Here is a 24,489-nt window from a genome sequence, read left to right as displayed (position 1 = left end):
TTAATTAATGTCATACAGGCGGACATAGTGCGACAGAGCAAATTGACACCGGAAATTGGGTAAACGCAGAGCTCTCTGCGTGGGCAGTTGACTTTTCCGGAGGAAGCTGGGGAAAGTCGGGAAGGTGAAGGTGGGAGGTGGTAGGTGGGAGAAAGGGGAGAAAGGGGTCACAGCGCTTGACTGGCATTTGTTGTGTCCAACTGTACTTTCTGCCTGACACACAAACGCAGGCACACACGGACACACACACACACTTGGACAGACGGAGCACGCATACACATGCGCCAAGTTTTAATCATTTAAAATCGTAACTGTTATTAATATTTAAGGCTTCCACATAATGGTAAGCATACATACACTCAAAGACAGTTACACTCTCCCTGTTGCAATTGTAATTAAAATTAAAAAAAATGTTATTAATTGGAAAATATTAGAATAAGTATAGTTTTGATTTTATTAACTTGAAGGGTGCAAAAAAATTCCATTACCCTTTTAAGTAGGCAACCTGAAAATAGATTATTCTTATAAAAACAGCCCGTTGTAGATCACATATTCGCATATAGTTTCGGTACTTAACTGGTATAATAATACTATCTTAATGATACATATATGTAGTTATAAAAATTTGTGATACAAAATATTATCGTTTTTAATTTTATCTTAGTTTTATCTTGATAACTTAAGTTATTAAATTAGTTCCCACAACTATTCTAGATTAGAAAATCATGTTCTTTAAAATCCTTATCAGATTGTCATCAGTTATAATATCTTAATGATGTGGTTATACAATTTTTAAGATGATATTGTATTTTACAGATAACAGATATTTTTCCACAATGTCGATATACATATAATCTGACGTATTCACTTAATTTTAACATTAATCATAGATCATTATAGTTGAGATATATATCCAAAATGAAACACCCTTAACCCACTGTGCCCCATGTCCGTTGCGGCTGTTCGCCCACATGACCACCACCACCCCCTTAAGCACATCCCCTTAAAATACCCCCCCCCCCCCCCCCCCCCACCACACTCTAAAATATTCAAGCGCCAATTTAAATTTAATATCGACGCATGGGCAATCCACCACCGACACACGCAGGATACTCGCAGGACACTGCTGCTCCTTCGGCTCCTTCTCGCCTCTCGTAAATCTATTTGGCACATTCATGCATAAAGTATTTAGTATCTTTGAGATACCTTTTTAACCGCATGGCAACTACACAAGTGTGGGGCAGGGGCAGGGGAAGGGGGCGTTAAAAGGGGGGTGGCTATGAGTTGGGGGGATTGGCAGGCGTCAAATTCATATGGCAGCCAACCAAAATGCGCGGACACTGGGGGAAAATCGGGAAAAGGGGGTGGGTACGTGGGCCCAGCGGCCGACACTTTCACTTGCAAATGTCTGTGTTTGTGTCCTTGCGAGTGCGATTGTGTGTGTGTGTGTGTGTGTGTGTGTGAGTGAGTGAGTGTGTGTGTGTTAGCTTTCGAGCCCAAATAAATTAATTTCAAATGTAAACTCGGAGAGGACAACAAATACAATTTCAACTGAAGACACGCACGTATGTACAAATAAATTGAAAGTAGAGTTTTGAAATTTGGAAAGGGATTGACTTTGCTTTCGGATTAAAAGCTTATAAACAGTGCGGATAATAAGACCAGTTATTAAAACTATATAGGAAACAAGTCCATTTTTATCACATTTTTAAAAACTAGTTATTTTGGTGTTTTATTAAGTTGCATTGTGGAATAGAAAGTTATTTGAAAGATATATAAGGATAAGATATACATAAGATTTGGTTACAAAAAAAATGGTTTTGCTAAAAATCTATAAACTTATGTTTAAGATAGTTTATGGAATAGAAAGTTATTTACATATATGGCTTATAAATTTTCGAGATATTGGTTTAATACGAATCGAATTCGATGGTAAATGGCATATATATAAAATTATGATAAAGATAGGTTATGGAATATATAATCTTTATATGGTTAAAAAACTTTTGTGATTTTTGTTTAATACTAATCAAATTCTATGGTATAGCATCATTATATTATTAAGCTGTGCCGTTGTGTAATCGAGACGAAAGTGGAAATTGTAGAGTCATGTGGATTTCCATTTCCCCAACCCCCCCGACGGATTACTGGCCAAAACTCCACCTTGCTGTGGGGCTTATGTGCCCGCCTTTAAGCGTAGTTTCGTAATGGCCAGGACACTTTCTCCACCCCCCCTTTCTTCTCCCCCACCCCTGGAAACACACACACGCGCACCACTCGCAAAGGGATAATTTACGAAATTTGAATCTTAGAAATTGTTAAAAGCATTCCTCTTTCTCCAGCAGCATTTTCCCTCTTCCTTTCACTTTCACTTCCACTTTCCACTTTCCACTTCCCTTTCTAGAGAAAGGCAACGCATGTGTGTGTGTGTGTGTATCCGCATGTATTTCAAAATTGCAAAATGTCTACCGTGGACATTCAAAGTCAGCATCGCCAGCGTCCGCCAAGGCAAATTCACCCCCCACCCCCCATTTCCACACACAGTACACTGTGAGAAACTCATGCGGTTTCGTGTGACCTTAGAATCTTGGAAGGCCTAATAATAATTTTTTTAAAAACTTAACCAATGCTCCAACAGCTTAACATTTGTTAAGTTATTTTCTAACAATATTTAAAATAGTTAGAGATTTCTCTACTTCATCTGTTATAATGAATAACATTAATTCGACCCAAAACCTGTACTTTAGAAAAATATTAAACAATAGTTTAGGAGACTAAATTCTTTTATAAAAGGAAAGGAAAAAAATTTGTTAAGATTTTTTTAGTATTTACTAATTTTTAAAACTTTTTTAATAGGTTAGACAGCATAATTAATAGTTTATTGGTTTTTATACTTTATTTTGAATGCCTCATAAAATTCCTTGTCCTCACCAAATTATTTAAAAATCTGGACTACAACTTATAGCTGTAATAGATCTTTAGTTTGCATAGCTAAAGTGTGCTTAAAAATACTTGGTACTTTTAGTCGTAATATAATTACTTATAAAAGTAATACCCTAGAACGTTTATTTTCTTTACTATTTATAAAGCTGTTTAATATAGGGGTATTCCATTTCTGTGTTTTAAAATACTTGGTACTTTCAATAGCAACCATATTATTATTATAATCACCTTTTTTATTTTAAAGATATTCCTTTTCTGCCAGTGTACTAATCTGCCTGTCTCTCTCCAACTTCGCAACTTCGGCCCATACATCTTGGCTCGACGTCCTTGCCCCAAACTCATTTGTACATCGCAGTCCCCCTGCCCCTTGAAATCCGACTGACTGACACAGCTCGCCCCCTCCCCCTGCCCCCAACACCGCCGCCCCTGGGCTGTCACCCCCTGTCCAATACACTAGATATGTATACGTAACGGACAGTCAAATTGGGGGTGGTGGGTGGTGGGCGGCATGCGTATGGGGGAAGGGTTGGGGGTAGTGGCTGCCTTTGGATTTTGGACTTGAAAGTAGCGCGATAGACGAACACATTTGGTTTCGTGTGCGTCTGTGCACAGACTCCCCCTCCCCCTTCCCCCCCTCTCATCCTTTTTGGCCAACTGCTTCCTGAACTGTTTTTAATGTGTGACAGCCGACAACAAACCCCTCCGCCGCCCCCTTTCCCCTGGCACCATAAGCGATTCGAGGGGGTGATGGGTCCTTCCTGCCTCATCTAAGCACTGAGAAAAATTTATTTTATTCTAAACCAATTTTACATAGAATTTTAAACTTAAAAACAAGGTATCCTATCCTACAATACATCATTTTTGAAATGAAATTAAGAAGAATTTTTTTTTTATCTTAAAAAAAAACGTTATGTTTTGAGTTATGATAGTATCTGTAACTTTCGATTGTTACGAGGGTAGCAACGATTTTTTATAAATAAATATTTTGTTCTAAAATTAAAATAAAATATCGCAAGACTTTAAACATGAGATTTATTAAATTAAATAATATGCATTTAAAAATTCATAAGGTAGTCAAAGCATTGAAACTCAACCTACATATATGGTAAAAATATTTTTACGTACTTTTCCATCTAATATAAAAATGTGTAATATTGTGATAAAATATTCCCTTTTCTATAAAATTGATTTTTGGAATTAAAATTAAAAATGAACATTTTACATCGCCTTGTCCTTTTTTCTCCCAGTGCACTCCTGTTGTCCTAGCAGTTTTTGCTTGCCCAGTTTTCGAAAATGTAAACTCATCATAAGTGAACCAGCATCAGCATGTGTGTGTATGTGTGTGTTGTCCAAAAGGAGCCAACGCAGACATCGTTGACTTTGTTGTTGCTGTGGGGGGGAGGTGGGTGAAAGTGGGTGGCAGTGGGTGGCAGTGGGCGGACATTGTGCGTGGCAAGTGTTGTGAATGGACATGCCACTCCAAAGGCAGATGAGAATGAGAAAGTGGGAGTGAATTGGGGGTGGGGCTGCTGAAAATCAGGGGGGGGGGGGGGGTTAGGAATGGGGTAGTGGGAAAACGAACGAATTTTACAATTTTCCTTTCCTGCTGCTCACTGTGTGTACACATGGGTGTACACATAAATATATGTATGCAAATGGCGAGGGTTGTCGCAATAGTTGTGTCACTATGTAAAAGATAGAATATGGTTAAAAATATTCTCAGAAAATATAGTTTTAGATTACCTACTTGCTGAGAACTACCTTTTCCCCTTTTTCGCCCAAAAAAGTCAGTTTTTTTGAGGCCGTAATAGAAATAAAGGTCCATATGAAGAATGCTATAACTCGTTGGATTCGTAGCTTAATTTCCAATCTATTGGCATCCAAACCTAGAAATTTTTAATTTTTGCCACTTTTCGAAAAAAAAAACGATGCACTACTCCCTTACAAAAAAGGCGAAAATGGGTCAAAAATTAAATTTTCCTTAAAATGATTGGGATCGATAGCAGTTGAAGCAAGCTGTTCAAAACAGTCGGTCTTTTAGCTGTACGCCTTGATTTGGCTGAGCTACGACTGAAAAACCGGATAGGAATCAGTATTTTTGAAAAAAATCTGAATACTTTATTTTCCGCCCAAAAATGCCGTTTTTGGCTCGAATTGAAGTGCTTTACATGGCTTAAGCTGCAAGGGTTTCGGACTTCGGGCTTAGGATTTATATGTAAACCGTTTTTGCAGCCGGTTGATCAGATAAAAGATAACAGATAACTACAATTAGGCTTACAAAACATCAATACTTAAAAATTTTGGGCTTCAAATTTAGACATTAATATGGCTCAAATTTAAGTGTCTCTTATCCAGTTCTCACAATCCTGAAAAAGATGTAGATATTATTGATTGAGTAAAGCTTTACATTTAGATAACTTTACCAAAGTGGCTTCTCAAATTGTTCGCGCTGGCTTCCACGCAGACGGCACCAAAAACGAGTTGCCTTTTTCAATAGATCATCTGCCGCCAAATCTTTGTGCTTCCTCTGAAACTTGCGAATGAAATGAATATAGGCTACGGCGGAGCCCAACCGATTTGGGTCAGGAGTCTTTGGCACAGGACTGGGATTCTTCTTGATTGATTTGGATGGCTTCCTTTCCTTCTGGTTCATGGAATCCCTCTCACTGGCATAAGGAGGGCGAACTGGACTGCGTTTCTCCCGCTCAGATTTACCGGGGTTTTCCCCATGGGACTGATTCTCAAACTCCTGAGGAGTACTTTTTGCACCCTTTTGCACACGTTTGTTTAAAATTGTTAGATATCAGTTATGACTAAGATATTTCCTATGCTTACCATATTTTTAAAGAAATCCTTTTCCTTGAGGGTCAACTGATTCCACTGCTTGGCTCCGAAACGTACCATGTCATTTGGGGAAACTCCGCAGAACGTCTTTTTGTTGTAAATTGGTTTTTGAAGTGCCTTTCTACGCTTTGTTCTGTCCATAGTTTATTTTTGTTTTAAGCTACAATTTTGCTCTAATACGATACTGTCGATACTGAATAATGAATGCGAGTACTGATTCTGATTGAGAAGCTGTTCTCCCAGCTACCTACGATATTTTTTTAAACCAAAAAAAGGCTTCTGTAAATTGTTTACTAAGCATCTATGATCCAAACTATTTAGTACATAGTAGACTCTTACTTTTAACTAACCTTTGAGTTTCGAACATAGTAGGCAGTTGCTTTTAACTTCTAGCTGAAATTTGGACATCAGTTCAATCGTCTTCGCACAGTCAAGTCGTGAACTTCTCTAAAATCATTTTAATAGATATTAGGCAAAGTTCAGCATTTTTTTAAATTTTAATATGATCCTGATAATATTGTTCGTTGCCGTGCCCGTCTTGACGGCTCTCTTTCATCTTTGGATTCAGCCGTCGAGTCTCGAGGAGTTCTTTGAAGCTATCCGGGAGGACTGGCAATATTGACTAGATCAAGAAAGAATTAGATGAATATATCTAGGAATGACTGGAAGTGAGCCGATTCTTGGAGACAGCCCCCACCCAACCAGCTACATCACATATTGTATACTAAGTAAAAATATTACAAAAACTACTATTTAAGGAGGAAAAATAAGTTATATCAGATTTGTTAAAATGTTTTAATTTTAATGCCATGCGTAACGTCATGTTTATGCAAAGTCTACATAGTTTGCAAAAAATGTGACCTAAGCATGATAATGCAAAGCATACACACACAGCATACACCTTATATAGGACGGCATAATACTAATATTTCAAATTTATTTCCATATATCTTAATGAAATACAAAAAATGAAAAATTTTGTCAAAAAATAAATCTTCCTTAAAATGATGGGGATCGATAGCAATTGAAGGAAGCTGCTCAAAACAGTCGGTCTTTTAGCTCTACGCCTTGATTTGGCTAAGCTACGACTGAAAAACTAGAAGAAAAATCGCAGTTTTGACTAAAATCTGAATATCGTATTTTTGACAAAATCTGAATCCCATTTTTTCGCCCTTAAAAATCACTTTTTTGGCTGGTATAAAAAAAATAGTAGTCAGATCGAGGAATGTCATACCTCGTTGAGCTCGTTGCTTAATTTCCAATCCATTGGCATCCAAACCTGAGAATTTTTAATTTTTGCCATTTTTCGCAAATTTTGCACCCCCTTACAAAAAATGCGAAAATTGGTCAAAAAATAAATTTTCCCCAAAGTGATTGGAATCGTAAGCATATTTAGCAAGCTGTTCAAAACAGTCGGTCTTTTAGCTGTACGCCTTGATTTGGCTAAACTACGGCTGAAAAACGGGAAAGAAAAATCGAATTTTTGACTAAAAAGTGAATCTCGTTATTTTGACCAAAACCGTATTCCCATTTTTTCACCCTAAAAATTTAGTTTTTTGGCTGCTATAACAAAACTAATCGTCAGATCGAAGAATGCCATACCTCGTTGAACTCGTTGTTTACTTTCCAATCCATTGGCATTAAAACCTGAAAATTTTTGATTTTTGTCATATTTTGCAAAAAAACACGATGCACCCCCTACAAAAAATCCGAAAATGGGTCAAAAAATAAATTTTCTTAAAAATGATTGGGATCGTTAGCATGGCTAGCAAGCTGTTCAAAACAGTCGGTCTTTTAGCTGTACGCCTTGATTTGGCTAAACTATAATTAAAAAACTGGAAAGAAAATCGCAATATTGACTAAAATTGAATATCGTATTTTTGACAAAATAGAAATCCCCTTTTTTTGCCCAAAAAAATTCGTTTTTTGGCTTAAAAACTGCCAAGACAAATGGTGTTCTTGCCTAAAATCGAAATATTTTTTTTCGCCCAAAAAATCCGTGATAACCTGTCGTATAAGTTATATTTTTTAGGTTTCTTTCTAATTTAATTTTTTTAAACTTAAAAACATCAAGCAAATGTGTATTGTAAACTTAAAAAATGTTCTTCCTTGGTTTTATGGTTAAAAAACAAATGTTTTTATACTTTGTTTTAAACTATTTGGAGGCTGTTTTCTTCAGTCATATAAAACACATATGGAAAGTGAGTGGGTGAAAGTGGTTGTGTGTCCAAATGCACGTGGTGCGGCATCGTTTTCGTCGTCTGGTCTGGCATCAAAGCCAACCACCGGCCACAGCCTTCGTCCTTCGTCCTGCGTCCTGCGTCCTTCTTCGGCTTCAGCTGCTGCTTTTGCGTAATTTTCGAGATTATTTCGCACACACACACGCATAGGGGGTTGTGTGGGAGGTGGGTGGGCAGGGGCAGGGGAGGACCATGGACACACAGCCATGCATAATGATGTTGGCTTGTCCTGGACAGCAGCAGGCGCCCACTGGATGGGCCGATGGGTGGTTGGGTGGTTGGGTGGTTGGGTGGCTGGGTGGTCTTGTCGTAGTTATTGCTTGCGGGCATTCATTTTAATTTTAAAACAACAGCAGAACGAGCCAAGGCCTAGAACACACAGTGCTTACAAATGGCAATCAATTTCAGACGCACACACACACACACACACCCACACTCCTAGAACCCTACACCCACACACACACATGGTTACAAGGGTTGTGCGAAGCACTCACATTGCCATCTTGTTGCGAACATCTCTGGAAAATTCGCAGGAGCGAGGCGGTCAAACGAGCAGCGGCGAATGGAAAATGGCAAATGGTTAAATGGAAATTGGCAGTTGGGCGAAAGAAGAATTTCTTATTCCCTGCTGCGAAGAAAGCCCCAAATGCACTATAAATAGAGAAATTGGAATGATCTTAAAAAGATAACAGAAGGGAAGAATAGGGAAATATTTATAGGGAATACAAAAGCAGATCCTTTGTTAAAATCAATCCATATAAATAATCTTTCTTATTTATTTTATTTATTTATTATTATAATCTTTCAAACCCTAAATAGTAGTTTTAGGACCACTACGTATGTATAATATCGGATCTCTCTCTAGGGAGAAAGATAATTATATTTGTACTTTGAGACGATATATCTTCTAATTTTGGTTTCTTTGTTAACCTTATATTAAGATATTTTGTTTTTAATATTGGAAATTTAAAGAACAGGAACCAAAAATAGACGTTCTTATAAGATATCAAACACCAATGAGGAATTGTAGTTATAGATATTTGTTTTAAGGGAAAGAAACTTTTTAAATCATAATTGTTATTGTTAAATCATATGCCCATGGGGTTTGTAAATCATAAAACTCTTAAATAATCTATATTCTTCTTACTTAAAACTATTAAAAGATTCAAAAATGCAGGCACATCTATAAGAATAGCATACTTCAGTGATGCTTTCGTTTTGACTAGGAAATATTTCATGCAAGATATTTATGCCACAATTCCGCATAGAATCCGATTAAGGCATCAAATGGCTCAAGTTGCGACCATCAAGTATAAACGATTGCATTGGCCCTTGTGGGCTGCCTAATCATTCTCTTCTTTTCAGACGTTTTTTGTCTGTTTTTGGGATTGGGTTTCGGTTTAATAGAGATAGAGATAGAACCCAGCTTGACCTGCAAACGCCTCAGCTGGAGTGGGCACCATTCATCAGCGGCCAACGATATTCGGATGGTCGAAATGGAAATGTACCCCTAATCCCATTCACTCCTGCTTTCTACTTTCTACTGCTTTCTTCTGCTTTCCCCAACTGCGAGTTAACTCCTTTGGATGCTGGATGCTTTCAGTGTCATTAGTTTTGAATAAGCCATAAATTAAAGATTAAAATATATGTCCGTGCATATAAATATATTTGCATGGGTAGGTGTGTGTGTGTGTGTGTGTGTGTGTGTGTATATGGACAGTGGAGTCCTTCTTACATGGCTACCCCCTTTTTTGGTAATGGGGGGTTTGCTAACTGGCAGTGGGAAGGGGGCAAGTTAAAGTGAAAGTGAAAGGGAAACATAAGTCCAACAATGGCCCAAAGGCTGCCTAACGACATTGCCAGGGGTGGAGTGTGAGGGGGGGGGGGGGGGGGGGCAGGACAATGACGAAGGCGCTCTAAGCAGCCCCCCTCCACGCACACACACGTGGACCAACCCCAAAAAGCATTACAAATTTGCATATGTGTGTCCGTGTCCATGTCCATGTTTGGTGTCCCTGTGTGCGAGTGCCAAAAACTGCTGGCGTAGGTAAATTAGTTGCTCTATGAATGTGCCAAAGTGTATCTGTGTGCGTGTGTGTGTGCGAAGGTGGTGTGCACTGTTATCGAACACTCTCATATTCCCCACAATCTCCTACTTCACTGAAAAAAATAAAGGTATAACAGCCAACAAGAGAAGAGGATTTTGTATAGGGAGTATAGTATAAACATATCTTGAAGAAACTTGAAGAATTAATTTTATTCCATTAAATAGCCTAGCTAAAGAACTTTTAAAAATGAGACTTTAGAGTATTATAAACCTTGGTATAGGTATCCTATATCCTTAAAACATATTCTTCTTGATTCGTTTGAGATAATAATATATATTATTTTTTAACTATTGTAACATATTGTCGTTTTAGTTTATAAAAAATAAATAAACCTGATCTATATCGTATAGCTATCGTTTTAATAAAAGTTTTTGAAAACATTTCTGGTTTCTTTACCGTTTTTAAAGCGGTTTCAGATTAGTGAAAACTTTTTTTTTAAAGATTCTTAAGAGGTTATAAGATGATACCCAAAGAATCATGGTAAATAATAATCCCTAACTTTTTATTTACTTATTATTAACTGGATATTAATAATAATGGAATACATCCTTTATCTGAATACAATTTTTGTTTAGTTTCTAAGACAAGTTCCTCTACTGAATGATACGATTTTTCTCTCAGTGATTTCATCTGCAGTAGGAATGTTCCTTTAAAACCGTAAGTTTATGCGTGTGTCTGTGTGTGCTGAGTGGTTTGGGGTGGTGAAATGGGGGAAGGGGGGTGGTAAAGGGGGCGAGCAGCTTGGGCAGTTGTTGGCCAAGCACACACACACACACATGGACACACACACTTACGGAAACAGGCTCACCCACACATAGGCAAGTTGAAATGCTCATCTGACGCATGCCCAACAAAGTATGCAACACAATTGGGCTAACTATGTTGCCTCCTGATTTATTGGGGGTGTGGTTGGGGGTAAAGGGTTAGATTTTTGGGGAAATCATGTTGTTGTTTGTGTGAGCTTGTAAGTGTGTGTTTGCAAGTGTGTGTGTGACAAACAATGGCCAGGAGGAACATGGAGCAACCCTTACAACATACAATCTACAACCTACAACTACCATTCCCATTCCCATTCCCATTCTACAAAATGCGAAAACTACAAATGAATGCCCACCGAATCCCTCACAGTTGGAGTCGCCTCTTGTCTAAGCCAAATATTTCGCTTCCCAGTTTTGATTATCAAAATAACTTAATTTATGTGGCCCCAGCTAAGAGTGTGTGTGTGTGGAATTGGGAATGCCAGTGAGTTTCTACTAAATGGCAGCTTAAATGACGTAAATGTAGCATTGCTGCTGGCCCTTTTTTGGGTAAAGATGAAGGCATTAGGCAAAAGTTTTACCCCAAAAATGTTCCGAGTTTGATTGTCATTGCCCCATCCTCATTTTCATCCTCTGCCATTGTGATTGCTCCTGGTTCGGCAATAACTATTAAAATAAAATGCCCAACTTTGCCATTCATTAAACACTTGTCTCCGGCGATCGCTTGGTGTATCTCACAGTTTTACGATAGTTTGTATCTCATTCCGCAAAATAGTAGGACGTGAACGATTAAAACTAATGACATTGAAAAGGGTTTCAGGTTTTCCATTCGGAGCCTCAAAGTATTTGTAGGTACTGGACTTTAGAAGGTAGATATTATAAGATAATAAGTATCCAAGAACATCTTCATTTCAGGAACAATCTTAGGAAAAGAACGAAAATCGACTTCGTATTTACTAAAATATATAACAAAACCAATAACTTTCTAGACTCAAAAGATTACTAGTTTAAGGATTTAACTCCATATTCTATTTTAATAATATTTAAATGTTCATCCAAGGTTTCCCTTGCTTGCATTTAATACTTTGAAAGGGATATGCTCGAATCCCATGCAACATATATTTTTATTAATAGTTACTGCTCATTATCTACAAAATCAATTAAATATATGGATTAGAGCAAGGAGTTCATTACAAAGGCCAGCGTTATTGACTTGTTTTCTTGCAGATTCCAGTCCATCAACTCCCCTTTTTTAGGATCCTTTCCTTGGGCTAAGTACTTGAGCGCAAGGATTGAGAGTGAAAGGCCCACCAGGTCCAATTAAACATAATTGCCGACCTACCAACTCAACCCGTGCCCTATAAATCCCCCCCCCCCCCCCCCCCCCACCATATACTGTCCCTTTCAAACAGCTGCAAAAAAAGTTTTCAAAGAATGGGAACAAAGGAAAAAAACGAAGAAAATGATTGGACCCCCTCGGTAAAAAGCTGCGAATACGCAATGCCCGTTTCTGGCCCTTGGTCCTTGGTCCTTGGTCCAGTAAATAGAGCCCAGGTCCTCGGACACCCCAGCATCCCCGGGAGTGTGCCAGGCGTGTGCTGGGAAGGGTTGGTCCAGCCAAACTGGGTAAATGAAAATTGGCATTTATATAAATAAATTCAAAATGCAAAGTGAGACGCAAAAAAGAAAAAAAAAAAGAGAAAATTATAAGAACGAAAGTTGGGAAAAAAGGGTGGCTGGCTGGGTGGAGGGTTAAACGGAGATTGAGAGGCCATTAAGATAATCAATCTCATTAATAAAAAGAAATTCTTTTTGCATCAGTGAGTTGATGCTTGGGGAAACTGGAAGATCCAGACACTGGCCAGAGATCTCTTTTCCATAAGGTTCGTCTCTCTGGCTTCTAGTTTTAAAGGTTTTTGGTCTCCCCCTTTGTTGGGCAACTGACCGGACTGAAAAGTCCTCTTACTTTTACTCTTTCCGGTCCCTCACACTACCTCTACCATTCTCCAACCTACACGTTTTTTGCTTACTTTCACTTTTACCCGAAATTTTTCTTAACATACCCTTTTCCAAAAGGGTTATTCACTTCTACAATCTTAAGATATCTTCCAATGTTAAGATATTACTAGTGTTTTGACCATTTTCCATTGAAAATTGTAATGACATGTATATCTATCTATCTAAATTTTAAGGATCATATCATCATATTACTTTGACCATATTACAATCGTTACTTGTAGAATGAGGGACATATTATAAACCTATTACAAAGGAAAAAATTGTTTTAAGCTTATATAAATATTTTATCATAGCTAAAAACGAAATAAGAGTTGCTATTGGAACTATCCCTTTACCCTCGACTATCAGACTTGTTTTAATGAGTTCTAAGGGTATCCCAACTTTGGTGCTCTGAGATTCATCCAGTCACTTTCTGCCCATTGAAACACCTTCTTTTTTCACTAGTTCCACCCCTTTTACAGCGTGGTCCGTTCGCAAAAAGCCCAAGTCCTTTCGTTTTTTATTTACTCGCCTTGGAGCGTGCATTTTATGTCCGAAGCAGGAAAATGTTCCCTCTATTTCGCCTTTTTTCTCTCTCTGATATTTTTTTTCACTCAACATATATTCGCAGTTTTTTCAATCCTTCTTCTTCTTCTTTTGCAACGCCTACATCTTCTGCTTCTTCTTCTTTTCGGTCTTGGGGCTTTTTTTCGGGTGTTTAAATTAGAACTTTGTTCGTGCTTTGAATTTTTAAGTTATAAACTCAAGGGGGTATTCCTCCAGAAGCAGTCACCCCCATCCCCCTCTTTTTTTTCACCCCCTCTTGTCCAGTCTTTTGACTTTCACTTTTCTCCCTCTTAACCATTTCTCTTGTTTGGCCAGGAGAAAAAAAAAAATTGAAAGAAAATTTTCGACTAAAGGGGAAAATGAGTTTTTTTTTTTCCCGGGCACTGGGGGGCTAAAGGCGAATTTGAAAGGGGTGGGTGTTACATTGGGTCCACTCTAAATGCTCCACTGTGGCCACCCCGAACAGCTGCTCAGCAGAGCCACCTCCTCCCAATCCATTGGGCAAATGCCAGGGCTCAGATCCTTGGGGTTATTATCAAATTGAATAAAAATAAATGCGACTTCATGTGAGTTTAAATTTGGCCATGGGTGATGGTAGGGGTGGCCCTGGGTTTCCCGGCTAATGGGAGTGTTACGAAACTTGTTGCTACTGGCTCTAACGAGCCGAGAATCTGTCTGGGGACTGGGAACCGGAATGGGAAGGGGAATGGTATCGGGGTGTCGAGGAACCACATGAGGGATATCTCTATTCGGGCCTAAACTCCCATGCGCCAATTGCATCATTAGAAACGCTACAAAACTAATACGAAAATCCTTGAATAGGGGTTCTTAGAAAAACTAGGGATTTTGAGTGAATTTGAATTTCTAATGGCCATATGACACTTACCTTAATTCCAACTAACTAAATCTATAACTAACATATTTATAAACATTTATACTTAGATTTTATATGCAGTTTTACCTTTTTTTAGGTTCTTAAATTAAATTCTTTAATTAAATCAATCAAATAAAAGCAAGTGTCATAAGGCCACCACAACTTTCTTTTGCAATTAGTTTAAAAAATATTAATTCTAGGTACTAAATCAAATAGGGAAATCGGATTAGACAAGATTTGATGCTTTAAGTTTTGATCTACGTTAATAATAACTTATTTCTCCAAAAAAGAAATTCAGATTTTATCGTTTCCCAAAAAATTTGATTATAATGGTTACAAGCTGTGTATGTACCCCATAAACATATTTTTATTAGGCTCTTTTAATAAGTGGAAACAACCAGGAACCCAAATGGGCAATTGCTTGTGTTGAAAATTACTCACAGAATTAAAATTCAAAATTGACTGCTCATTTTCTGCATAAACTATTAGAAATGTGTTTATAAGGGTTGAAAGAAAATCTTTCCCATGAAAGCGGATAATATATGGCAACAAATGTGTTTTTGAAAAAAATGAATGTAAATTAAAAATCGAGGGATGTAATAATGGAACATAACTTCCAGAAAACCACAAAATTTTAATTTGTCCACCTTTATATATTGATGAAAAAATTATGACAGTTTTCCAACCCTTTTATACCGATTAGAAATAAACAATAAAATCAAAAATTAAGTAGGTTCCCAACCTATTTTGATTTTAAAGAACCCTTTTTTTATGATGGCAGCCTTAAAAAATTTTAATTTTAAATAAACTTTAAGCAAACTTTGTAATCACAATAATATCCAGTTAAAAAAAATGCTTGGTGCATCTTTTTATACCCAAAATCAGTGAAGGATGCACCAAATCGGGATAAGATACTCCGCCGAACCATGAATAACCGAGTTGACCCAACTGTCGCCGAATCCCCGCCAAGTTTTCTCAACTATTTACACATCAAAGCCAAATTAACGTAATGAAAGATTTATACAATTTACCCATTTTCTTCAGTTAACAATTCGAGTGAAAATCCTACAGATAAACACACGAGGAAGTTTATACTACGTATAAAAGGCGAAAACGGGAAAAACCGGACATTGGCAAAGGGCAAAAGGGGTTGGCCACCCCCAATATGCTCCATCCCCAACCCCCCCCCGTTGCCCAATAAAAATATATATACATATGTATATGTATTGAGGGAAAAATGTAAAAAATTACATAAATGTAATTTCTGTCTGTGTTCGAGCCACATAGATCAACCCCCAACCATCAAGGCCTGGTTATTAAATTTTTCCTTTTAAAAATAAATGAAAACTAAATAGAAACCAGGGGAAAGGGGAAGGGGGCAAAAATGTGATTTTACCCCCATTTCACTCTTTTCGATTTTTTATAACCCCCCTCCCCTAATTTCCTTTTTTCCTCGACCTCCCTGCTTTTCCCCTCGCCGCATAGATTTATCTCGTCCGCTGGCGAAACTTTTTAACCCTTTTGTTTAATTAAAAAACACAGAAAACGAACGGGAAAAAAAGGCGAGGAAAAGCGAGAAGTAGAAGAAGACGACGTGAAATAGGAAGATGATGAACAAGGACGAGGAGGAAGGACGAAGGACGAAAGGCGAAGACCATGATAGGACAGCTGGCGCAGGATTTTAAAATGCTTTTCAATACAAAAAACGAAAAAAACGAACAAAAATGAACAGAAAACGAACCCAAACGCACAAAAAAAAAATTATAAAAAAAAAAAATGGAAAGCAAAGTACATAAATTTCGACAGCCGTTGTCCTAAAAAGGGGTAAAAGAGGGTTGGGCAGTGGCGGCGGCGGCGGCTGTTAACAAAAAAAAGAAGAGAAACCAAAGAAAAAGTAAAGTAATTATTTTGCATTTGCGTAGATAAAATTAACGATGATGGCGAGATGCCCTGAGAAAAATCCGTACAAAGGGAAAAAAGAGGAAAAACTGAGATGGTCAAAGGGGCTAGACAGAGTCGGATGCACTGCGGCAAAGTGAGAGGGAGAATGGCCAAGTCAGTGACAATGCGGCGGAGGACCAACCCCCCCATCCTCAACCGCTTCCATAACCCCTTCCATAACCCCTTCCCTTACACCTTCCCCACCCCCAGGGGCGTCACTAACCCCATCATTATGCCAATTCGGCTGTCAAAACTTTGTGCGTACTTTGTTTGGTCCTTCTTCGCGTCTCTTTTTCTCGATTTTAACCCTTTTTTTTTATTTTTTGGTTGGTTCTTCTTTTTGTATTTGTCGCGCTTTATGGCCTTTAAGAATTTTCCACTGGGGTGGTCGGGGGCTGGCGCTGCCCCTAAGTGCGTCGGCTTGATTTTCGTTGCTGTGATTCCTTGCCGAACATCATTTGAATATGCATGAGCGCAGGGTTCTTTGATGAATGACACGTGCGTAGGCGGACAGGAGCACATGGTGTGGAAAAAGGGGGGTCAGCCGCGATCACTTATCATACGGATTGATACATATTTTAATTCTACATGAGATTTAACGAAGACCTTCTTACGTAAAAGGATGCAAGGCTAGAAATAAGAGCAACGAACTTTTATAAGGATCACAACCTACAAGACGAACTGAAATTTTTTTTTAGTTTTGTTTTTAAATTCTTTAAAGGGTCTTAAACCAGTACTGATTCATTGCCAAATTCGATTCTTATTCCTTATTACATTAAAACCTTTGAAGAAGAAACTAGAGATGATTAGCAGGATGTGGATTTTGGGGGTTAAGACCCCCCACTTGCTGGTTAAATCACTTTAAAAAATGCTATCCTAAAATTTGTTCTACAAAATCCCCCTCAACGAAAAACTGTCTACGCCACTGATGATCTGTGATCAACTGCCTTTGAAAAGTTAGGTGAGATCCCCTCGTAATTGACGCCCCTGCTGGTGCTTCCCCACCCCCTCAATTCTTACGCACTTTTTCCTCCTTACGCACTTTTTTTTTTGCATACACAGTGGGCGAGTGGAAAAAAGCTCTGGCCAAATAAAAAGGGGTTGATTATGGTCACTAGCAAATTGGTAGTACACAGGCACCAACACCACCCCCCGCCCACTCAGGTCCAGTTTGGACCAACCAACCGTCGGCGAGGACAAAACGAAAAGTGGAAAAGTGGTTGATTTTTCTTTATTTATTTATTCTTTTTTTCTAGATTTTTTTTTTTTTGTTTCATTATTTGATTTGCTTTTGCAATTTCGGCGCTAAGATTTTCGCTTTTCTTTTTCGAAAGGATGAGTATTGTACATGGGAGGTAAATAGAGCCAGCGAGCAAGCGAGAAAGGACAGTTTGATGGGGTCTGCTTCTAATGGTTTTTAAATTTTGTAATATTTCAATGTCATTTTCGGCTAATGCGCAGCGCGCGAGAAATTTCTGGTCCAAAAGGTACAGTTGGTGGCAAAGGGTCAGAGCGAAAGGAACCCCTTCCTTTACTGCTTCTTTTGCATGCGTTTAATTAGCCCGCAGCGCCATCTGTTGGCCAGCCGTTTTAGTTGATATTTGGAAAATTGTAAGACAATTTCGAAGAGGAGAAAATTGTGCGAGAGAAAGTGAATGAAAAATTGAACAGCACATGTATTGGCATAAATAACACACACACACACATGGGCAGAAATGTTGTCAAATAAACCAAATAGAGAGACAGACAAACGTTTCACACTTTCGTTATTTTTGGCCAGCGGGCAAAGTGAAAGCGAGCGAGGGAAAGCAGTCGGCAAAAAGGGGCAAAAGGCGAGTCCAGACGCAAGTGAAAGTCAAATGGGGGTAGCAACGCACAAGCACACACACACACAGGGACACAAACACACACACACCCAGCCACATGTGGCAAAAGCTAAAGAACGTAATCGCACGTAAGTCCTGACGTCCAGTAAAAAATTCAAAAAAAAAAAAAACGAAAATGCGAATTGCGAAAACAGGAAACGAGAAGTCCTGTGTAAAAAATTCATGCGTGTGTGTGAGTGTGTGTGTGTGGGTGGCACGGTCGAACTCACACACCCCCTTTTATCCCCGTCAGTCACAAGTCATTGGATGTCCTTCGTCCTTCGTCCTTCGCCGGCAGCTGCTGGCAATTCCCGGCCAATACAGCCAGACATCAACGCTTCAAATTTCAATATATTGAATAATACAGAGATCAAAGTTCTGTCCATGCACCCGTCGTTTTATTTTTTTTTTGGTTCTGGGGGCGGAGGAAAACTTGGAATACATTTGGGAAATTGAAAACATTTGCGGATGCCGGCGTTTTGAACTCAAGCGATTTGATCGGACTTCAAAAACAGGCCAAAAATTGCTCCTCTGGGAATACCTTACTCCTGTTTTCTGTGTCACTCATAAAGTATAAACTATTTGGTATACAAATGCAATTGGAATTAAATTCGAAGGGTTTTCTGTAAGTAAACATGTTACTTTTCTCAGTAATTGCAATTAAAAAAGCAAACACTGTTTCTTTAAAAATGAAACAAAATGGTTTAATCTTTATAAAGTATTAATAGTTCTGATAATAGAACTTTCTTAAGAGAAATAACAAATATTTAAAAGGTATTTAAAAAACATATATGGAACTAGTTTTGCTTATCACTAGGTCTTTATTATATTTAGAATCCTTTATTCAGCATGCGATATTCTGTGATACTTAAGTGCTTAACATTGTTGTATAATAATATAAATATAACTATCCATAAACCAACTACTGTAGAATACAAAACATTTTTGAACCGTCAAGGATCATAAAAATCTGATGATATAAAAGTAATTTCTTATATATATATATATAATGGGTGAGGGTATGTTAAATGTTTATCTTACTTTACATATTTTTTAATTTCATAAATATTATTAAAGTCCTTAAGTCTTATTAGGAAGGTGCTGTTTTTAAATTCAACTATTTAAAAGTAAAGTTAGCAACTATTGTGTCCTTCTTATAAGGACTAAATTTGGAAACACATTACTTGTATAACTTTTTAAATCGTTTCATGTTCGTCAGGGCGAAAAGAGTGTGTGCTGGGCCAGTATTCCCAGTTGATTGCCACTAAACCGCCCCCAGGCAGGCACACACACGTCCCCCTCATCATCCCCCCCCCCCCCCCCCCCCCCACCGAAATCCTGGTGCTCCTTAAGCCGTTTCCTGATTTGGCAGCCACGCTAATTTCCAAAAGCCTTGGCCGACGGCGCTTATGAGCTCTGGACCCATGAAGTTCGCATTACGTATGTAAAATAGTGCAGAAACGAACCCCAAAAACCTCAGACCCAAAAACCTAAAGTCCCGAACATTTGGACACAACTTGCGTACTTTACATACAACCAAAAAAAGGGGGGGGGGGGGGGGGGGGTTGGGTGGGCAATGTCCTTTATTGTAAGTTAAGTTGCTGTTCATGTGTGTGTGCGTGTGTGTGGGGTGGGTGGGCCTACAGTTTGGCATTCGCCATTCTTGCTCTGAAATTTAAAATGTTCTATGGAAATTGGTTTACCTATGTACGTGTGTGTGTGTGTGTGTGTGTTTTGGGTGGTGGGGGGTGCTCACCCTATACATATAGAAATATACCAGGTGGGCGTATGTGGGCAATGGCTTTCCCTACATAAACATTACAAAAGTATAGCCACACTCGACTTGAGATTCTCAATTGAAAACCAAGTTGTGTATGCATGAATATTTGTGAAAATACAGCAATCTCACAGCAAAAGCTAGTCTTAAATTTAAAGTTTTAAAAGGAATGCTGTAGTATGTTTTCTCGAATCTTACTTACTTGGATCCATTTCGTTTCGTATATCTATCTTAAACTATCGATGATTTTGACCCACTATCGAAGATATCGCTCTAAAAATATTGTTTTATTCTTATCTAAATTTTTGATTTTTGAAAAAGAATAAAATACTATATTTGGGTATATTTCACAAAACTAGGATCTGCATTGATCTTAGTTAAATCTTAATTGTAGAAAAATGTAGATAGCTATTAATTTTTAAGCAGTGGGATTTAGGCATTACGTTTCCATTAAAATACCAAAAACATTGTATTAGTTTCATTATATTTTATTAATATTTCTTTAACTTTGAGTAGTTTTCGATAGTATCGATACTATTGATGGTAAGCACTATCGATAACCAAAACTATCGATGGTAAACAAGTCTACGAAATAATAATAACTTTTCTAACAGATATAATTTTATAAAGCTAGAGATACCATTTAAAATTATGGGATATTGTCGCTTAATAATTTGTCAACTTGCTTATATATTAAAGACCTAAACTAACTTCCCTTCGATAACTGATAGGCATATTAAAACCATAAAGTAGAACCGATTTCCAAATCGATAATTAAATTTTATCAAAATGCATGATCAGTTTTTCCTCTGATTGTGGTTAATCCCCGAAAAAAGTCAGGTGATATGATTCCAGTTTTGCCCCACTGTGCGACATGAGGCTGGAATCGCCTCGGGCGATTGTGGATAGTGGAGCGGATAGTTGTGTTGGCCATAAATTATTAACCGTCCTTTGTAGTTTACAACCGCATCCCCATATTTCGCCGGGCCTGCTTGTACATACATAATGGGCAAGTCAGCGACACACTTTGAAGGGATTAAATTCTGTTTTTGTAATTAAGTTGAAATTTATAATCAAGGCGAGTTCTTGTTTGCCTGCAAAGGGTGCTGTTGGAAATTGTTTGAAATGGGGGGGGGGGGCTAGTTATATATAAGTTTGGCTAACTTCTGGTCATGCGTGTGTGTGTGTGTGTTTTCCTGTTTTGTGGGGCATTTTGTCTTAGGCAAAGTAGTTTTCAAGTCTGCGACCACAGACAAACAAATGGAAAATGGAGGATGGGTATGGGGATGGGGATGCTCGAATTCCGGGCGGAATGAAAGTTTGGGGCCAGCTTTTTTCTGGTAACTTTAACATTTCTACGCCTCAGCGCATTCGCAATCCGAGCTCAAATCCATAGCATACTTTTGCGGGCGGCATGCTTAATTTATGGCCGAACACACAGGATTCAGGGATCCCGATGCCACACACACCCGAATGTGTAGTTTTCTTTTCCTGCTATTTTAAAACCAGACCCAGTGACTTAGTTCCCACAGCAGGCACGGCTATTTGGGTTAAAGTCCTGCCGAGAAATGCAAAATCACGGCGAGATTCTTGTTTTTATTTATTTATTTTTATTCTTTATCCTGGCAGTGACAAGCCGAGGCGACACTAAGGCACTTGGAAAAAAAGGAGTTCTATCAAATGAACATGGGAAATCTACACAAACTAGGATTAGGTATTTTATAAAAATATCCAAAGGACACTTGAAAGAAAAAACTTGAATAAAATTATAAAAATCAAATGTCTAAAAATAGTTACAATCATATTATACGTGCGAAAATGATCCAAATATTTTTTGAAACATTTTAAAGATTATATTGTGGGTTATTTTACTAACGATCTTCCCTGGAACTTTTCTACCTTGAAATCTCTATAAGACAAACTATTTTCATAGATGATAAAGAGATAGAAATTTATTTACATTGAGTTATGTATGTATATGAAAGATGGGATCGATTTTTAACTCAGTCTTAGGACGTGTACACTATAATTTTTATATATTTCAGAAATATATCCATGTTTATTGTAAACGTTACTCGAAAAAACATAGATGTTATTTCAAGTTAAGGAAATAAATGCCCTTTATCATATCATGATAAATTTATATTGAGTTATACGACTAAAATATATAGTTTGTAGACCAAAGAAATGATTGATTTGTAACTCTGTATTGGGATTGTAACACTATTATTTTTCTAGTTACGATAAATGTTTCTATATATGGTTTTCGAAGGAACAGATATTCCTGAATTTGAGTGGGAATTTTTTTTGAGTGCACTGTTGCTGCCCAGAAATCAACCTCTGCGAATCACCACCCACCACCCCCGAGCTGGGTTGGCCTAAAAGGGTTGTCTTGTCCTTGTCCGCCTCTGACGGCCAGCGAAAGTTTACAGAAGAAAATCATTTGAGAAGAAGGGCAGAGAGAGAGAGAGAGAGGGAGATAGAGGGAGAAAAGAGACAGCTCGGACACAATTTCCTACTTAAAAAAAAGAAAATCGAAAGGGGGCATCTGGTCTGTCAACTACATAACATTGCGAATGAAAATTCAAGGGAAATTTCCCTTCGTTTTTTCCTGCGTTTTGTACCGCTCTTATTTTTTTATTATTTTTTTTTTGCTTCTTTAGGCACACACACACAGATACATTTGTATATACATATGTATACAATTGGTTTTTATATAATTTATCATTTTCCGTTGGCGATTTTTGGTCCTGCAGTCGTCCGAAAATTCTCGTTGAATTTTCTTTTTTTTATAGCATACTTTTCGGGGGCGGAGGCTTGGATGCGCCGTATTTGACCAACAAGTCACATGTGAGCAAGGGAACTATGAAATATGGCTGCGATGGGGTAAGAAAATGTGTGTCTGGGCCTCATTTTTAATGATATATGCATATGCAGGAGCAGGAAGACGAGATTGTTTGTGTACTTTGCCCTGCTTTTTCGTGCATGTCAGCATTTCTGATTCAAAGGAGAAAGGCTAATGGTAATTCCAAGTGGCCAAAATGGGGAAAGAATCATCCTCAATGGCGATCGATTTTATTTATTTGTTAAAAAAGCATATCTTTTGTATCTAGATACATACCAAATAAATAAATGTCAAATTCAAATGGAGTTCTCTTTTATTAATCGATTTAAGGGGGAGAAAATATATATTTTTTAGATAACTCTTTGTAATGGTTTTTCATAAAGTTGAATTTGATGAGATTTTTGTGGAAAATATTTTTCTGTAAGCTTTATTTCATTAATATTTTATTAAAAATCATATTAATGTTTTTATAGTTGGGAGTACTTAACCCTTATTCTTTAAAGATCTCTAAATCGGTTATGGCCACCTATGACACCTACTTAAATCTCTACTAACTTACTGGATTTACTTTTAAAAGCAATCTAGATAAAAAATGGTTGCTCAACTGAAAACCTTAGGAATTTATGATCTATGTACTTTTAAACATAGATATAAAGTGAGAACAAAAAGTTTGACATGAGTTTTTTAAATAACCTTAGACCAAAATCAAGCAAGTGCCATGGGAACTTCAAAAATAAATGAAATACAAGGGATCATTTGGGAATTTCTTTTTTGTTATTACTATTTATTATTTACCTTTATCTTAAGCGCGGCTAATGATAGTGAATGGTAAATGTTTGTCTTAAATGCCTTGTGACCCAAGAATGACCCCTTCCGGTGATAATTCCCCCGAATCTAAACCCACTGTGGCTACTTTATTTGCAGCCCGTCATAAACTTGCAGCCTGCGTTTTTGGGCACAACTCATTTCCGGCCTAGGCAGATAAGCCCGTGGTTCGTGAGGTCCGCGGGTTTTTCTTCGTTTCCGGAAAAGCGTGTGGAAGTGGAAAGGCGGGATCGTTGCATGCCACCAGCTAGCCAGCTCACCAGCCAACCACCAGGACACTTTGCTCCTTCTCCAGGACAATCTGTCCACCTTATCATGGTAATAACTGTAAGCATGTAAGCCTGGCCAAAGGGGGTGATTTCGTATTTTTCTTTACATTTCTTTGGCCGCTTTTTCTTTTTTTTTTTTGCCGACGCAATTTCTGGTAACCCTTTTGGGCACTTTCACCCACCCCGCCCATCTCTCTGAACCGCTTTCTCTTTTAGAGATTTTCGCTCGGTTTTTTATGTGTGCAGGAGCATTGTTGTTGCTGTTGTTGTTCCTTGTATATTTTCTATATAATTTTGTGCGTTTGCTTGCTTTCACTGCTGGCTTCTCATCCTTTCTCTACTTTTTTTGTGCTGGTCAGCTTTTCTGCACGCTTGGCAAACATCGCAAAAAAAAGAAAAATAACAAAAGGGGTAGGAAGGGTAGAAAGGCTTTTTAAGGTTCCAAAGGGGGGGGGGGGGGGGGGGGGGGCTAAGGTTCTCAGAAAGCCATAGCCAATTGTCCAAACGAACATTGTACGATTTGCGTGTACAGTGGATACTGCCACTGTTAACTTGATAATATGTCTTATGATTTTGATTAATTAAAAAATCACTCTTTTCATCATATAAACATCAGCTATTTATGTTCCAGACCC

General features: G+C 38.0%; 1 protein-coding gene and 1 long non-coding RNA gene across 2 annotated transcripts in view; one reads left to right on the top strand and one right to left on the bottom strand.

Annotated features, from left to right (window-relative positions):
* Nucleotides 1–24,489, top strand: part of LOC139353447 (uncharacterized) — a 46,156-nt gene that overhangs the window by 1,602 nt on the left and 20,065 nt on the right. The window lies entirely within an intron of this gene.
* Nucleotides 5,072–6,045, bottom strand: LOC136116471 (protamine-like protein 99C). The gene is made up of 3 exons (XM_017079616.4): nt 5,779–6,045; nt 5,367–5,713; nt 5,072–5,309 (listed from the first exon to the last, which is right to left on the bottom strand). The coding sequence occupies exons 1-3, from the start codon at nt 5,926–5,928 to the stop codon at nt 5,291–5,293; spliced, it is 516 nt and encodes a 171-aa protein (XP_016935105.4). The 5' UTR covers nt 5,929–6,045; the 3' UTR covers nt 5,072–5,290.

The sequence above is a fragment of the Drosophila suzukii genome, chromosome X (assembly GCF_043229965.1).
Source record: "Drosophila suzukii chromosome X, CBGP_Dsuzu_IsoJpt1.0, whole genome shotgun sequence".
NCBI classification, from domain to species: Eukaryota; Metazoa; Arthropoda; class Insecta; order Diptera; family Drosophilidae; genus Drosophila; species Drosophila suzukii.
Note: the sequence above shows the minus strand (reverse complement) of the source record. Positions and strands in the feature narration are given on the sequence as shown.

Coding starts and splice junctions, on each gene's coding strand:
- LOC136116471 (XM_017079616.4), bottom strand. CDS start 5,928: ATGGACAGAACAAAGCGTAGAAAGGCACTTCAAAAACCAATTTACAAC. Junction 5,714..5,778: donor AGGATTTCTTTAAAAATATG/GTAAGCATAGGA, acceptor CGTGTGCAAAAG/GGTGCAAAAAGTACTCCTCA.